The sequence below is a fragment of the Macrobrachium rosenbergii genome, chromosome 44 (assembly GCF_040412425.1).
Source record: "Macrobrachium rosenbergii isolate ZJJX-2024 chromosome 44, ASM4041242v1, whole genome shotgun sequence".
Lineage (NCBI taxonomy): Eukaryota > Metazoa > Arthropoda > Malacostraca > Decapoda > Palaemonidae > Macrobrachium > Macrobrachium rosenbergii.
In genome coordinates, this window is record NC_089784.1 from 30,508,070 (window position 1) to 30,526,967 (window position 18,898).

The window sequence follows — 18,898 nt, forward strand, 5'->3', positions numbered from 1 at the left end:
TATTACAATTACATATGTATCTGGTAAAGAGTGACCAATAGATTCTACATATATATTTCAGCCTAAAAAAGCAATAAAAATCAATTGTCCACTTGGCTACAATGGTGAGGATGGGTCTATTCCAGCTCTAATATATATATCTGAAAATGACAGGTATATATATGTATTAAAGACAACAGACTTTTATCCTTCTTGTGGTCAGGTCGACAATGGCACCTCGTTCTGATTAGCGGACCCAGGTTCATTTCCCGCTTGCACACATCAGAATTTCTTCATATTTCTTGCACTTGGATCTTAAGGCTTTGTAGTGACAAGCGTATCCAAAAAAGTGCGAAGAATTCGAGAAAGTTATGAGGGCGTTGTGGTATTACAATTAAAATGTATCGGGTAAAAAGTGACCAATAGATTCTACATTTTATATATATATATATATATATGTGTGTGTGTGTGTGTGTGTGTGTGAATACCACAGGAAAATGACAGGCAAGAGTTCAGTACCAAGTGCTTTCAAGTGCTTTCACGTGTTGTTGAACTGCTGCCTGTCATTTCCCTGTGTATTCACTTATATACTAGAGTCATATGCATATATATATATTCATATGCAGGACCTCATTCAAACTGGATGGTATCTAATGGAGTATTTATTCAGAAAAAGTTACAAGCTTTCTTGGACAAACAGTTCATATTATCAAGTATCTGTACAGTGACCAGACACATAGTCCAACTGTATTTACATCTGTGTGCTGGGTGCTTTTAATCCTATAATCACCTGGCTCCTCCTGTGTGACCCTCACCCCCTCATGGCCTTGGCCTTTCTCTGCCCCCCTCTTCTTCCAGGTGTCCATTTTCCGTGCGTTCTCTTGCGTTTTTCTTTTGTTTCCTTGCTACTGTGGAGTGTACACTTTTTCTAGATATGCTGTCTTCAAAGCTGTTTCCGGTGCTCCCTGCCATTGTGTTGTTGGCGTATGTTATGAAGGTGTTCTCTACAACCAGTCTGGCCATTTTGTGATTTGTTCCTGTACAGAAAACTCATATTTTCCCAGTCTATTTTATGGTCATTTTCCCAACAGTGTTTGGCAACTACCAACATCTGATTATAATGCCTTATATTCTGCAGGTGTTGTTTGCTTTGCTCTTTACATGATTTGCCAGACTGGTTGTAGAGAATGCCTTCATAACATGCGCCACCAACACAATGGCAGGGAACACCAGAAACGGCTTTGAAGACAGCATATCTAGAAAAATCGTACACTCCACAGTAGCGAGGAAATGAAGGAAAAACGCAAGAGAACGCATGGAAAATGGACACCTGGAAGAAGAAGGGGGCAGAGAAAAGCCAAGGTCACGAGGGGGTGGGGGTCACACAGGAGGAGCCAGGCAATTATAGGATTAAAAGCACCCAGCACACAGACATAAATACAGCTGGACTACGCGTCTGGTCACTGTACGGATACTTGATAATGTGGACTGTTTGTCCAAGAAAGCTTGTAACTTTTTCTGATACCATCCAGTTTGAATGAGGTCCTTTTAGTATACTAATCACAGAACAATTTGAATGATAAAGTATATATATATATATATATATATTATATATATATATATATATATATATATATATATATATATATATAATATATATATATATATATATATATATATGTATATATATATGTATATATATATGTATATATATATGTATATATATATATATATATATATATATATATATATATATATATATATATATATATATATATGTATATATATATGTATATATATATGTATATATATATATATATATATATATATATATATATATATATATATATATATATATATATATATATATGTATATATATATATATATATATATATATATATATATATATATATATATATATATATATATATATATATATATATATATATATATATATATATATATATATATATATATATATATATATATATATATATATATATATATATCTTTTACTGTAATAAAACAGTATATGAAGATTAAATGTCCATAAAACACTATTTGAATATTGAAACCATATATTTCAGGGACTTTCTTCTGTGTCCCTGTTCACTGGTAAAATACGGACAGATGTTGTGTTACAGGAGCATAAATATACAAAGCATATGTAGGTGTGGCAGTACGTCACTGTTGGTATGCAGGTGACTGTTGAACCAGAAAGGATGGAAATTAGGCTATTCCCTGGTGGTTTGGGTCTCATTAACTCCTGTCTGGTGATGAGTCCGGTGGGCTTACTTTTGGAAAACCTGCTTGAGAAAAGGACTGACGATTAAATCTTCGATGTCATCCGATTTCCAATGTCCTCCTGACAGGTTCATTTTGTTGGTTTGATTGAGGATAGCAGACTCCAGCATCTTCCTTTTGTACGGACAACTACTTTTGAAAACCAGCTCCGCCACACTTTAGTTAATGATGTGGTCTTTATCCCTAATGCGTAGGAAAATCCCCAAACTATCTTTAACATAACGTACTGATCTTTTGTGCTCTGTTGATCTTTGTGAGATGGATCTACCTTTCTCCCCCAGGTTAATCTCATTACAATTGCTGCATGGTATCTTGTAAACTCTGGCTTCTGCCCCTCTTTTATTATGTATAAACTAATGAGTGAGCTCCCAATGGATTTGGGATGATGGAATATTCAGAAATGGAAATTTTGTCATATATTAAACCCCGCAATATGAGAGCAGCTATTCAAATGGCAATTCCTCTCTTCCTGCTTTACATACTCTTGACAGGATTCATGGTTTGGTATGAGGTTCTCATCTGCAATGGTCCTTGGTTCCTATAATAACTATATTCTTCTTCTCTTTGGGAAATATCAGTTTACTTTTGCTATCCTTGTTGTTGAGTCTGCACCCCTCTTCTTCAGACTTGCCTCATAATGAATCATCTCCTAACAGCAACAGAACTCTTAGTGGCTTCTTGACAGCAGTCCTTACTGCCTCATTTGTTGCTTTTGGACTCCTGACAGGCACTGTCTTCTGCATTTTGCTCACAAAATTGTTTCTGTTTGCCATTGCACCTTTTAAGCATTCCAGTGGAATCGATACCTTTTCTGACGTAAACTTTCATCCCAACTATTGACTTCTGGGGGACTTTTGTTTGTACCAGAGTTCATAGCTCAGACTCTCTTTCTAATACGGACTTTCTTGTCATGCTTCCAGCTGTCTGTATTTTTCTAGCCTTCCTGTTATCGCCTAACCCTTTTCTAGTCACTGGAATCACTCTCTCAAAACCTTTGCTTGCGTCTGGTTGAACAGTTCCCTGGCTGTGCATAGTTAGATGTCTCTCTTCATTTCTGCCATTTAGTTTTACAAAGGGCTCCTCACTATCCTTAAAAAATCATTCAGCCTTGGCAAGTTTCTTTTGCATGCTTTTCTCTACATTCGTGAGTGTGCATGATATAGGAATATTTCTCAGTGAGTCTGATTGCTGAATTTAGTCATGCTCTAAACATCAAGGAATTCTAATTATATACCATGATTTCACTTCTTAAGTACACATGGGCGTGTGTTTTTCAAATACTGTAGTATTTGCCTTTAAGCCTCATTTTCTTGATAAATGTACTATCTTGGACTACATCTTCCATTGCATCTTTTATTTATGGAGTTACCTGGATTTCTGAGGGAGTCATTGGGTCCACTTTCTGCTGTTGAATGAACTTGTTGCATCTTGGTCTCTCATTCTCTTCGGAGGCTCTTATGCCTCATCTTCCCTCCTAATTGAAATTTGGCTGATTAAGATGAACAATGTTTTTGAAAACAAATTTGACTACAACCCTTTAATCATTATCTTCAGTGCCCTCTTCATTTCCCCACCTCTTGCAGACGGGGGTTGGGAAAGAATGAGAAGATTTTACTGACAGACAGTGGACTTTGAGCAGGGTATGCGTGGTACAAGTTGTCTTCTTTTAACTCTTCATATCAGTGTGGATGAATCTGTTTCTGTCTTGTTCACATTTAGCCCATTCTCATCTGGTCTGGGTCTTCATCTCCACCTTTGCCAAGATTCTCTAGGTCTCCTTCCTGGTCTTCTGGCTAACTGTTCCTTATCACTTCTTATCACACGCCTGAACCATCTCTATATTTGACAGCTGTCTATTTCCCAGTAGCTGGACATGTCTCAGCAACTTTCTCATTTGTAATATGATCTTCCCACACTACAACCATGAATCTAAGCTCTTTGTAATTACAGCCGTTCAATACCTCCATTTTCTTTGTCAGTTACCTAAATTCTGACCTCTACTTGTAAGATACTTTTATTTCCCAGTAGTCTAGCAATATCTTCCCACTTCATCCAGACTGTAGTTACTATTTTTACATTCTTACTGCCCTCATTGCAGTTCTTTCAATTTCAAGAATCTTAAGTTTCTTGCTTCTGTTTATATTTTGCAATCATGAGGATCCCTTGGGACACCATCTGTTCAACAGAACATATTACAGTAATGACTTCACTCTAACACCAATCCCATCTCTCCCACAACATTAGAATGGTTGCTTTCTTGACTGAACCTTTTCCTTTGCTTACTTTTTAATAACTAAAAAAATATTCAACCTTTTCATCTTCATTCCAATCTTGAACCTTTCAAACATGTATGTGACCTCATCTTATTCTGATGTCAACACTGGTCACTGCATGTAGCTGCTCCCAGGGGCCTCCTTGCCTACAGTCCTTTGTGGTTTCTTTCTTTACTATGATAAACTGCAAAGGACTCTGCTGATCCTTGTTGACTATCAACATTTATCTCCAATTCTTCTCATATAGCTTCCAGTCTTCACTTCACATCTTGTGTACATCAGTAGGTCAGTGAAACTTTCTGGTAACCTCAAGCACTCTTACTCTTCTAAAATTTTTATACTATTCCTCTTCCAATTACTACTGAATGTTGTGTATTCTTTTTATCAATTTTGGTCCTATCCCTCTTTTACAAGGTTGTGATCATAAAATATCAGGATTGGTGTTAAAAAAGGAAACTATAACACATACCATTTTAGCATTTAATTTCCTTCGAAGTAGTCCCCTTTAGAAGTCACACTTCATCAAGCACTGTTTACATTGATGAAAGCATTTCCTGGAACTCGTTTACTGGGATAATCACTACCTGCCCCATTGCATTCACTTGGATCTCCTCGATGTCCTAAAATCATTTCTTTTCAAGTGGGATTTGATTTTTGGAAAGAGGAAAAAGTTGCAAGGGGCAAGATCTGGGTAATATGGTGGCTGTTGGACCTGGGGGATGTTGTGCTTAGCCAAAATCTGCTGCACAAGCTGTGCTGAACAGATTGGTGCGTTACTGTGGTGCAACTGCCACTCACCAGACGCATGCAATTCTGGCCTTTTCCGACGAATAGCATCCTGCAAATGCCGCAACACGTCACAGTAGTACTCCTTGTTTACTGTCTGACTAGGTGGAGCATATTCACAAAGATCAATTCCTTTGTAGTCGAAGAAAACAATGTTTTTCTCAGTTCTGCTGGTTGCCTGTCTCCCATAACGTTCGTCACTACAAGCATTTTGTCAGCCATCTTGAAAACGTCTGAACCACTCATACACTCGTGTGCATCTTATACACTCCACTCCATATACTTTTTGCAAATTTGCATAGGTCTGTGCACAGGTATTGCCAAGCCTTTGGCAAAATTTGATGCAGATTCTCTGCTAAACTTTCTCCATCATACTCAACGCAAAGACCACACACTACACACGTTCTTTCCAAACACTGCTGTAAAGAGCGGAAATGAGCTGGGACACTAAAAACTTAATGTGCATGCACAGTGGGGGTCAAGGTCAATCTGTACCAAGTGGCCTCATTCTGTGTATTTTAGCTCCTTTAGTATAGCAACAGTCTCAATACTTTATGATCACACATCGTGTGATATAGTATTCTAGTAATTTAATAATAACTGACTCATTCTCAAACTGCCTTGAGCAAATTACTCATTTCTGATGGTGCTGAGGATTTTCCACTTTTCTATATCCCCAAATTAGTTTTAACCTCGATGGAGTTACATTCTGTCCTTCAAACATCCTTCAACTCATATTCATTCTCTTTATTCAGAAGATTTTCAAAACACTGCCTTCACTGTTCCAATATTTCTTCTCTAGAACTTTCATTTTCAACCACATTCTTATTACTGTATATACTTCACTCTTTTATGTCTTTTTCATCTTTCCTGATTCACTTTGTTATCCTGAAGATTTCTTCTTTTCCCTCAGACATTCTGAGATCCTGGTTGTATTAATTCAAAAATTTCTTGTCTGCCTCTGTTACCTACCTTTTAAACCTACCCTTCTTCTTACATAACCTTCTATCAACTTCCCTCCTTGTTTCTAATTGAGTCTGAAGGCCCATTTCTACTCTTCAACCTCCCTTTGAGCTTGCATTTTCAACCAACATGTATCTCTCTCTCTTTCTGTCTCTTTGAAGATGCCACACCATTCTTTCAAGGGTTTGCAACATGCACTTCTGATGTCACATTCTCTGGCACTTTTTCTTCATTCTCCTCATTACATTTATGTACTAAGTGTGTTTTTTCTTTTAGAACTGTTTCTTTCTTTGCCTTCTTGCTTTCTCTCACAATCAAATCAGTACCCTTGGTTCTATTAGGATTCCAGTACTGATTCACTTTCCAAAGTCACTACTTTCCATCACCTCCTCAAAATCAACTGTGTCAGTTCGTATGTGGTCATTTAGGTCTCTTCCTTGTACAGGTTCACAATCCCTAATTCGAAATCCTTGGGGTAAGCTGTGTTTCGGTTTTTGGATTTTTTCGGGCTTTGGAGCTGAAGGTCGCTCCTAAATACACAAAACATTTAATTTCCAGCAACAGCACTCTGTAAAACTAAATATTTACAGCATAAAAAAAAATAAATTTTCTTGTATAAACATGCATCATCTGATCTAGTGTATTATGCAATCCTTAAAATTTTGTCTCACAACATGATTCCATCATATATAATATTGTGTATAGTGAGAGGTATTTACGGTAGATTACGAGGATACGCTTAATGTGCAGGTTTATTTTTTGGTAGATTATGCTAGGCTACACTTCTTACGCATGTATCACTTTAGTAAATTTCTCTGATAAAGTTAGCTTTTAACTTATTACTAGGCCTATAAGCAAAAGTTCATAGATTAATTACAAATCTGCATATATTCAACCAGGCTTACCAAACTTGTGGCTTGTGTAAGAATTCATTTCTATTTCTTACAATTAACAACCACTTGCTTCTGCATACAGAACACTAGAATAAACAACAGCAAGTACTATTGACATAAACATCCAAATCGAGAAACAGCTCTTTGCTGACGGAAGTTACCGTAACTAATATCAGTTTATAAAGAGTTGCGGTACATTTGTCGCCTTGTTAAAATCTTGCCTATTTTCAATGCAATTCCATATATAGAAATAGAATATATCTTTATTCATCCTTCACGCTTTGGAGAGGAAGGTGTTAAGAAAGTATGCCACTAAATTTAAACAACAGGTTATAGCTGTGGCGAAGAAATGAATCATGAGCTGACTGCAAAATGTTTTAGGGGCAAATGCAATGTCTAGCAAAATGTTTTAGGGGCAAATGCAATGTCTGAAACTGACAAATCACATATACTTCATTTACTTTGCTGAATTTATAAATAAAGTGGTTGATCACTTACGAAAGAAACGTCTCTCCACATTGTTTCATTCAGCAACTAATGACAGTGATGATGTCGGTAAAATGCAATCAGCTGATTTTGAGAATGCAAACAGAACCAAACTGCAAATGGCGCATGATTGTTTTGTTCATGCTTTGTAAAAGTACATGCAATATAATTGTATATACAACAACAGTTCTATGACAATTTTCATTATTCTCATTACAACTACTACTCGACTTCTGCAAATGGATATCTGTTGGTGTAACAATCTAACTGTAACAATCTCTCTCTCTCTCTCTCTCTCTCTCTCTCTCTCTGTGTGTGTGTGTGTGTGTGTGTGTGTGTTCATCTCATCAACTGTAATACCTTGTTATGTTGCTCCATCATTCACAACAAAATTCCGGTTTTTAGCATTTCGGATGACGGATTGTAAACCTATGTTGACATGACCAAACAAATCAAGAAACTGCTGACTGCCCGATGTCACTAGTGTAACTTTCCAGGGTTTATAAAGAGTTGTGTTCAAATTATTATGTTGCTAAAACTTGCCAACTCTCAATGGTGGCTTCCCTAAGTAAAAATAAAATACATTTCTATTCATCCCCAAGCAATGTAGAAGGTCTTACAAAATAATACCACTAAATCAAAGCTGCAGGTTACAGCCGCGGCTGAATAAAATGAATAATTTTCAGGTTGCAAAACATTTTGGAATACGCAGAAGTGATGTTCAGTATTGGCAAACTCACACTTCCTGCCTTTACAATCAAGTAGTGTGCACGTTTTAAACCCAACTTTAATTTACAAGAAAAAGTATCTCTGAATTATGTTTCTTGTAGTGACTAATGGCAATGGAGATGTCGGTAGTACTCAATCAGCCAAGATTTTGAGAATGTACACAATATTAAATGCAAATGGTGTACGATCACGTTTATATTCTGTAATACAATAGCAACATTATAATACACTGTAACTGGATTCAGCAAGGAAAACAAGTTTTATCTAAATCATCGTTATTATAAATATACAGTTGTACTGTTTGACTTTTGCTAATGATTGCTTTTCCCCAAAAAATATTTCAGTTTTTAGGATTATGCTTAAACCTGCATACCTTCTGACTGTGGCAAGTCAATGTCTGAAAAATTCTCCAAAAATTCTGTTTTTCTTCTACTGATTTCCTTGTTTGTAATAAGCATACTCAAGACACATGCATTACCTTTCTATTGCCTACAGAAATTCACACATTTGTTTTCATGAGATTCTACTTACCAACACTTATTACTTACAAATGTTCATGAAATTAAAGTCACTCAGGAATGCAATCAATGAAAATAAAAAATTTTTTCAAAAATTTCTCCCCTTCTTCAATTATTTTGGTGTAAGGAACCTTGACTAGCTAATTCCAGCTATTATCAAAATTTTAAATAAAATATTATCTTTTGGATTTAAACACAAATAAACTCAACACTTTCCTATTAGTCTTACATATCTCTCTCTTGACTCTGGGTATGTGGAAAAACATTAACTTACACATCAAATTTCCATAGTTTGTCAAGTACTCCCCTTAAAATACATAAGCAACAAATCGAAATGTTTATGATTTACTTACTTTGTTGCTGCCTTCTGTGACTCTTCTATTTTCTTGTAATGAGCAGAAAGCAACTTTTCGATATGCTGCAATTCTGCAATTGAATCTTCTGTCCTGTAACATTTAAATCCAGTGTGAAACCTGAGCAAAAATTACACTAAATCATGAGAAAATATATCAGTAAAACAATACTGTACTTACCGGACACCACAAATTCCACTTTTATTTATAATCTCTGACAATCCAATCTGATCATTACATATCTTAGGTAGAATTTTTACAAAAATACTTGCATACAAATGTCCTAGCTGATTTGAAATAAAGTTTACAATTTGCATCTAACAGACCATCTTTAATAATGTAGTACTCTCAAAAGGGTACCACACGTTGGTATCACGATAAAATCAAGGACCAGAAAAGTCCATCAGAATTACAGCTGTAACAGACTTTTTGTTATGCAGAGGAGTTCAGTTCCATGTACAGTATGATGAAGCTGAAAACAATGAAGTACTAATGAGTTCTGAATCTATCAACTTGCAATGACATTATGAAAATGCACAGTTTATGGACAAAACCAACCAAAAAGAACTACAAACAGCAAAACCATAACTCACACTTTCTCCTGTACAGTGTTTGTTTCCTGTACAGTGTTTTCTTTTGTGTCCTCCTCTTCTTTTGTTCTCTTCATGACATCATTTTCCATCTTGGCTGAAGTTTTCTTGTTTTTCTTCCTTTTGCGACGGGAACTGTTGCTAGAAGAACTACTGTTGGTTGAGGTGGTCGTTGAACTGCTGCTGCTGCTGCTGCTGCTGCTGCTGCTACTGCTACTGCTGCTGCTACTGCTGCTGCTGCTACTACTGCTGCTACGTCTGCTTCCCGATCGACTTCTCCTCCTTTTCTTCTTCTTGTATTCTGTGAAGAAACAACTAGATCACAATCAAGGCAAAATTCACAACTCTCCTATATAATGAGAAATCTAAAGTTCACTCAACATAATATCAGTATTACCTACCAGTGTAATTTAACAAAAGGAACTAAAAAAATTACAGTACCTTTCCTCTTTTTGCGCTTACTATTAGGTTTCTTCTTCCTGTGCCTTGACTCCTGGCTACTATATGGTTTCTTCTTCTTGTGCCTTGATGCCTGGCTGCTACTTCTATAGTTACAGGCAGGGTAATCGAGGAGCAATATCAGAACAAAGAAAAAACACAGGAAAAAATTATACTTAAAATTTTCTAAAGAACACCATTCAATTTGTTTCAAATTCTAACTTGAATTTTTTTACTTTAATGCTTTCTTACTACCAAGTGCCTTTACTAATTTCTCACACTACTACTAAGGTTTTTGCCAGTTTTTTCCTTTTAAATGGAATCATTCTAATTTATGAACTCTGAAACTTACTTTCAAAAAATACACACAATTTACATGATTGTGCTATAATTAATCATTCACCAAGAAAACTTTACTGATAAGAAATGAACTTATGTGCACATAGGTAAGAAAAATATGTTTCTTTATGAAATAACAGTAATCATGGGCATTATTATGACTGAAATTACAAGCAATGTCAATATCAAGCGACTAGATTTAACCAGATAATGGCAACTATTCTTCCAAACCATTTGTTGGATATATAAATTTGTATGTACTGTACACCTGTACATATATTTCTGATTTACTAACACAAATCTCTTACTTTATAATGTCCAATGATAGTGGAAAGGCTTTAATTCACTATTACAATGGACAAAATGGTAGTCAGACAACAGGTGAAACCAATCCCATCAGGTTTATCTTACCAAGTGTTTTCATGTGCAGGCTCTGCCTACAGAACATATAATATGCACACTAGACAGAGGTAACCCTCTGTTCTCTTACATGTTTTTAATTCAGGCTGTTTATTTATGTCATCATTCATCAGACAAGTTTTTTATTCTTTTCTATTTTATGTATTTTTTTTATCTAAATTCCAATCTGGTATAATTCATTATTCACATTTTTCGGTCAAAAATAATAATTTTTATGATAAAATCAATTTGTTTAGGTACTCACCTCCTATCATTGACTTTATCTGCGGCTACTTGGCACAGGAACGACAAGTGTTAAAATTGAAAGAATCGTTAATGAACACTCCCAATAATAGTTACCCCCACCTTCAGCGAATGTTTTGGCTGTCATTCTTCTCTTAATCTCTTAAAGAGGGGAAGAGGGAGGGAACTCAATGATAGAGGGTAAGTACCTAAAAAATTGAGCTTTCATAAACATCATTATTTTTTAGGTGAAACTTACACTCTATCACTAGCTGACTCCAACATTGAGCACTGGAGAAGGGAAGAAATTTCCCTATAACCAAATTATCAGATATTAGAAATATCCTTATCGCTCTTACCTCATGCATACAATCCCATCTCAAGTTCTTGTCTGATGAGGATCTTAATCAGGAGAGGTCCACTATAGCAAGAAGGTGGAACGTGGACCCTGGATATAGCCATTGGCTGAGATTGTGCAACACAGAATGGCAAGTCTGGCCTCTGTGCCTCAAGCCTGGAGAGCTGATGGGAGCTAAAACCAGAACTAAACATGATCCCTAAAGAGTTACCACCTGCCTAACTGAGTTGCTATGGCACTTCACACCCAAAACATCACCACCAAGTTTGCCTGAAAAAAGGTGGTTCTTAATCAGCTCAGGGTAGCTTTCTCCAATAACGAGCAATGACTCTGCAACATAAGTCCAACATTATTTATTCTAATGAACTTTGTCCCTACCTAAGAGAAACACAGCAAACACAACTAAGCATAATATTACATTCAAAACAAAGGCAGAGTATGATATTACTAAGTACGAACTCCACTGCATAAGGTTCCTTGCCCAGGATGGGGTCAATATTGAAAACCTATATCTGTTCGTAACACGTGAAGGGAAAAAGACTTTGAGAAACCTCCCCTGTCACAACTGTAGGTGCTAGTGTACGACAGTTTCCAACTGATTATAGGCAGCTGTCAAGTAGTTAAAAGCAAACACTTAGTTACATCTCCACTGTGCTACCAAGACTTGACAGTCTAGAGAGAGGTGCTGATGAAAACTAATCGCTGTGGCTGTTGCTCTGACATCGTGCAGTTTAATCTTCAAAAGGGGACAATCTTCTGGAGACACTGCATGGTGAGCTTCCAGGATTAAGGGTTAATAAAGAAAGTAATGGCATTCTAAGACCTAGGAACCTAAGGATTCTTGACTGTGCAAAATAGGTTCCTACAATGCTTCCTTAATTGTAAAGATGGGATGTATAAATCCCTATAGACCAAACAGGGAATCAAAAGCTCTTCTTCAGGAGTCAGTCTCTAAGGCAGGGATAGAGAAAACTCTTGGAAGAACTTTGTCTTGACACCATCTTAGCACGAAAGGATGCAAAAAGAAGATCATTTTGCTCAAGTATGTGAACACCCTACTAACAATTATGGCATGTAACCCATTTACTCTTTTGGCCAAAGCCACAGCCACCGGGAAGAGTGTTATAAGAAAGAGCCTTGAGAGAAGCCTCTCTCTGAAGTAGAAAGGAGGGCCCCTAAGGAGTCTTCAGCCAATGACTAGGTTCCATAAAAGTTGCTTAGCAAAACCTTCAACAATCCAGCTGGAAAGAGTGAACAGTTTTGCCTAAGTCAGCATGGATTTATAGCAATGATGGAGGAAACAGACAATCATTTGGCATCTCTCAAGAAGTGCAACTCATACACTGTTAATATTGATAATATTGGTGTGACGACAGGGACTGTCCCTGGACTCGCACCATTACCTATACAGCTCCCATAATACTGAATAAGAAATTAGTGGACTTTCCTCTTGTTATTAGGAAAGTAATAGTGGTGTGACGACAGGGACTGTCCCTGGACTCGCACCATTACCTATACTGCTCCCATAATACTGAATAAGAAATTAGTGGACTTTCCTCTTGTTATTAGGAAAGAGTTCCTAGATTACTTATAAGTCTCTGGAGCTGAGAGCTAGACAACACTTCCATGCAGTTAGGGGGAAGCACTTCTATATTTCCATAAAGCTTACCTGTTCCTGCCTGATGAAGCAGATTTGTCTATGGAGGTAATGCCTAGGAACTCTACTGATATGTGGAAGGACTGGGAACCAACACCTCCTTAGCCAACAAATTACAAATAGAAACATGATGGAGTTCCAGTAGAAACATAGGGAAGGCATACAAGAATAGGTTTGTACAATCTTGACACTATGATGTCTACTGTTCAGGCGTGAGGGGCCAAACTGGGGGAGGCATACAGCTGGCGACAATGATTTAGCTTTGTTGCAAAGAGATCAATGAGGGGCTGGCTGGACACTCCAAATCGCTTTGCAAACTACAGGGTAAAGATCAATCGCAGGAGAGTACCTGTCCCAGATGACTTAACACGTCCACCAAACACAGTCAACAAGGAACCAACTGAGGCATATGGACAATATTCCTCTCCACTGTCCAGAGGCTAAAGTCCTGGTAATGAGCTAGAGAAGGCACACCCCAGATGACAGAAATTACTTAAACCCCTTCTGGATGGCCAACAACTCCTTGCAATTAATGAGAAGACTCGCTTCTACAGGTGACCACACCCTTGAAGCAACTGGTTCTTGATAACCACAGCCCCATCCTCGTCTGAGGCAACTGAATACAGTGAGAAGTCTGGGTTCAGGGACTCTAGGGACTTCCCTATAAAAAGCAATACTATGGACAATGACCAATGAAGGGAAAGGACCTGTTCTTGGCTCCACAGCTATAACTCATGGTCTGGCCAAGTTTATCTCCATGTCAGTGCAACTGAAGAGGTAACATCCCAAGTTGAGCACTCAGAACTAACTTCTCCAGAGAAGACAAGTGGCCTTAAGAATACATCCAGCATTAGCAGGCATGCTTCCCAAGGAGGCAAATTCTCTTATGATTAACAACAGATTGTCTTCTCGAGCTAGTGTCGGAAAACCTTGAACACAACAGAATCAATCACCAAGCCCAGGTAGGTCACTCTTTGTATAGGTTCCAGACAGACTTGTGACATTCTTAGTAAGCCTAGGACCTTGCCAAGTCCAGTATAGGCTCTCTTGCCCTCAGGCTAACACCCTGGACTTCACAAAGATAATCCAGTCATCCAGGTACAGAAGTAACTTTACTCCTAATAAGTAAAATTTTCACAAAGGGATAGTACCCTAGTGAAAGCTTGGGGGATGGAACTCAGCCCGAAACATAAGAGCTCGACACTGATGTCTTTCCCAAAAGACAAAGAGTAGGCACTCCTGAAAGTTGGTAAATGTGGACACGAGAGTTAACATTGTTCATGTCTCCTGTAAACATCCAAGTACCCTCCTCCATGGCAGTTAATGACCATGGAGGTTGAATCGATGAAAAAAAAAAAAAAGGGAAACAATTGGCCACAGAGGCTGAGCCTGTGTATTTCTAGGACTGTCCTCTGACCTCCCATAGCCTGGCATTAAGAATAGCCATGTAAAAAGACCAGCAAAGTAGCTGGTACTTCCTCCAATGCTGCCTTCTCTAATGGAGAAAACACTTCCTGATCAACACCTTCCTCCTCTCTAGGTCGCTCTGTATGACTGAAATAAGAGCTAGTTGAAGAGATGGTGAATTCCTGAAAGGAATGCAATAACTTTCCAAAAGAACTTCCATTCCCAGGGCATCTACAACTAAGTGTTCCCACACTTGAGTGAAGTGGCCCAACCTGCAACCACAAGCACACGAGGGCTTGATGAGCTAATCAGACTTAGGAATTCTGATTAGTGGAGGAAATGCACATCCCCCTTTGACAGAATGAAATCTGGAGCCTTGCTGCCAAAAGGACATTTCTTCCTTCCTGAGCCCAGAAGGAAGACCAGGTGAAAGATCTTCCTTCCTGAGCCCGGAAGGAAGACCGGGGGAAAGAGGTTGAATTGTCCAAAGTGCATTACTGTAAAGTAAGAGGAGGAGACTTTCCTTTGGTGACCTGGAAATGGTGGAGAAAAGTACTATTTTGATCTCCTTTGTCTCCTTCCCTGTCCCTGCAGCTATAAATACAGAAGAGCTGAAATCAATCACTGTCTTCTGAGGGAGACTAAAGGAACCAGGCTAGAGCATAGTTGCACTCCTGTGTGAACTTAAGGGTCCTAGTGACATGAGCCAGTTCACCTATCACAACCAAAAAACCTTGCTAAGGAAACAAAAAACCTTAGGACTTAACAAAGGATCCCTGGCCCAAGGAGGAAGTCCACCAAACTCCTTCAAACACAGTTAACAGTGTCCAGTACAATTCACTAAAGCTTATAGTTTCAGTGGCAATAGCCACTGGCTGGAGAAACATGGACCATAACAGCTGGATCAGGAGAAAAGGGGGAAAAAATCCCCTGCTCAATACACCATAGTCTTCCTAGCAAACAGCAAGGGAGACAAGAGAGATGACTTTCAAAAAAGGAGATTCTCTTTGGCCAAACATTTGCCAATGAATCAAGTCTTCCAAGTACAGAAACTGACAGCTTAAAGGAAGGACTGCAGAAATCTGTCTATACACAACTGAACTAATTCCTTAGAACTGAGGGGAAAGACTAAATGCTCCTCTTCCTGAAAAGGAGGAAAAGGAGAATGCTGTCAGGAAGGGCAAGGCCAATAAGAGTCCTCTTCCTCAGGGACAAAAGTAGCCCAAGAACAAGATGGTATCAAAGACCAGGTGCTAAAGATCTCATAATTCATCTGGCAGAAATTTGAAAGTCAAAAGCTCTTTCCCTAAGTGGACTCACTGATGCCTTGTGCAGACTTGGAAAAGCCCCATGTGGACCCACTGATGCCTTGGGTTCACTGACACCCATGCGGACTCACTAATGCCCTTGTGAACTTGCTAACAGCTGTGTGGACTCGCTAACAGCTGTGTGGACTTGCTAATGGCCATGGGACTTGCTAACAGCCATGCCAGCTCACTAATGGCCGTGCCGACTTGCTAATGGCAATGCCAACTCGCTAATGGCTGTGTGGACTCGCTAATGGCCATGTGGACTCACTAACGGCCATGCACTCTCTAACACCCATGTGGACTTGCTGTTGCCTGTGCAGACTCGCTGATACCCATGTGGAATTGCTGAAACCTGTGCAGAATTGCTAACGCCTGTGCGGACTCACTGCCAGCCATGCAGACTCGTTGACAATTATGCGGACTCGCAGACAACTGGGAGGACTCGCTGATGACTGTGTGGACTTGCTGCCAGCCGTGCGGACTCACTGACACCTCTTGTGAACTCAATAACACCTTGAGCAGCTTTGATGATACATCGCGCAGACCAAAGACACGTGGAACTGTATGTGGACTTGACACCTTGCGGAAACTGACAGACTAACGGGCGAATGCGAATTTCTGGCACACTTAGCCTAAGCTTGAAAAACAGCCCCTAAAAACCACAAAAACCTGGTCAAGGACATAACAGTGGCCTTTTCAAAAATAAAACTTGGACCATCGATGATAAAGGGGAAGAACTGGCGCGAACTCTTACTCCTGATAACCTAACTACAACCGACAATGGCAGCACTCACTGTGGATCGTGATTGGTTATCTGGCTAGGATGAATTGCTAGAATAACAGTGAGACAAGGGGGGAAAATTAAAGATCTAGACCTATTGAAGATACAGACCTACCATAACTGTCCTTATGCCACTGCAACCTAACTGTCCATAAAGGACCAAAAGCAAAGGCAGGACAGAGGGCACAGTCCTTGAACATCCTGGGATGTTAGTCCTAATCTGGAAATTCCAGGACTACCAGGCCTGTTGGCAGGGGTGCTGAGGTGACAGGCATGGCTGCATAAGCAGAGTGGCCAAAGAAATGAAGGGACACTGTCCCTGCTAATGCACTGGACACATTCAATGCAAAAGACTCAGGTTGTTATACAAATTTCAATTCTAGATTTAACTGAGTCAATATCTACCTGCATTAAATTTAGCCTACTACCCTGAGCTGACATTTGGGTGTAGAAGGATCTATATCCACTAGAGAAGAAACTATCGACTTATTTCTATCTTCTTGACCAGGTGTTAATTCTAAAGAAAACCGAGATTCAAGACTGTTCACTTGACTCTCTCCAAAGTATACCCTTCTCTTCTAATTCAACAATTTATCATCTTCTCTATCTCTTCCAGAGACCAATCCTTGCAATGATCACATAGGTTGTCTGAATCACCATTCACCTCTCGATGATCCATGCATAGTTCATGCGTACGTACGCCAATTAACCCATTCTGGTCTTGCAACCACTTACCTTACCAAAGCTAACAGATTTTGATATGGAAGATTGAGAAGAAGAATCCCTACCTGCCAATTACAGACCAAAATCCAGACAATCCATTTGTTTACCAAGAAAGCAAACCCAAATTTTAGAGCACTTGTCTCAACGGTTGGCTGTATTCACTGACAAAGAAGACTGACCACCAAAAAATTCTCTTTCACACCCCCACCCTTTGGAGGGTGAGGGTATCTACTGGGAGCATTCAATTGCGATTCTTTCCATTTTAACACTTATCAAACCTGCGACAAGTAGCCGCAGATAGAGCTAATGATAGAAAAGTAAGTTTCACCTCAAAAATAAGTTTTCTCCACTACCTTTTCTGGTGCATTTTCAACTCAAATGCCATCATGTCTTGGTCTTGTCTGTTCTTTTTCCATGTCACTTTAGGTCTTCTATTGGACTTCACCCAGCTAATGGACACACTCTCCCCAACTTCCTCACTTTTAATGTGATCTTCTTACTGTACTCTAGCCATGGATCTTAGTCATCTATACAGTAGTCAGATCTTTTGCAACCTCTTCCATTTTCTGTTAGCACAATACCCAAATCTCAACTGTATAACACAGTGTATGCTTTAAACATAGATCATGTTTCTGCTCTGTACACACATTTATTTTTATTTTTCCTACCTCAGAAATCATTACAGTTCGAATTATTGTACATACATGAGGATTTTGAAATTAGATCTAACATGATGGCCTGTGCACATCCCTTCATCTGGGATATTTAAATAAAGAATGCATGTAGGAAAAGGCTATTCAGAATAGTTTAATACTTCTTTGAGGATAAGTACATGGCTTTCAAAAAAGTTGCCTCAGAAACTTGTAAATCTCTGAGGCAGCTGTGTCCATTTAACTTTTGGACCTACCACTTTTTCTCTCCCAATTTCATCACATGCACACACCACATAAGTACAATATCTGACATGTCAATCTATTTTATAGCATTTAAACACCAAATCTCCCAGCTACTGCCTCACTTGTGATACAATTTTTCAAGTGCACACTATAGTCAAACCAAAATGCCTATGAACCTGGCTGTCATTACACATATTTCCAAACTTCCCAACTTATACTGTAATCCAATTACCGTTAATCTGCCTCCCTCAATTCAAGGTTCATTACTCTGGTAAAAACCCCTACTTCTCCCTCCCATGGGCCACCCTGAAACAAGACTATTCTGGGACAAGGTCGACTTAATCCACAATCAATCATCACGTGAGGAATCAATAACACTATTTTTTTATCTCACTGTATCATTTGTTTTTATTAATGAGTTGGTTAGATTTTGGGCATTCATATAACTCATTTTGCTTATTAGAAACTAAAT

The 18,898-nt window shown here is 38.5% G+C and overlaps 1 protein-coding gene across 10 annotated transcripts in view; it reads right to left on the reverse strand.

The window, feature by feature from the left end:
- Positions 1 to 18,898, reverse strand: part of LOC136829490 (tetratricopeptide repeat protein 14) — a 105,360-nt gene that overhangs the window by 20,446 nt on the left and 66,016 nt on the right. For 6 of the 10 annotated variants that reach the window (XM_067088241.1, XM_067088237.1, XM_067088242.1 and 3 more), the window contains exons 14-16: positions 10,317 to 10,420; positions 9,879 to 10,176; positions 9,286 to 9,378 (exon numbers count right to left, since the gene is read on the reverse strand). In XM_067088241.1, coding sequence (XP_066944342.1) covers positions 9,286 to 9,378; positions 9,879 to 10,176; positions 10,317 to 10,420 — 495 coding nt within the window. Of the gene's footprint in view, positions 1 to 9,285; positions 9,379 to 9,593; positions 9,758 to 9,878; positions 10,177 to 10,316; positions 10,421 to 18,898 lie in introns of those variants that run through there. The other 4 variants (XM_067088245.1, XM_067088244.1, XM_067088246.1 and 1 more) reach the window with 2 other exon arrangements.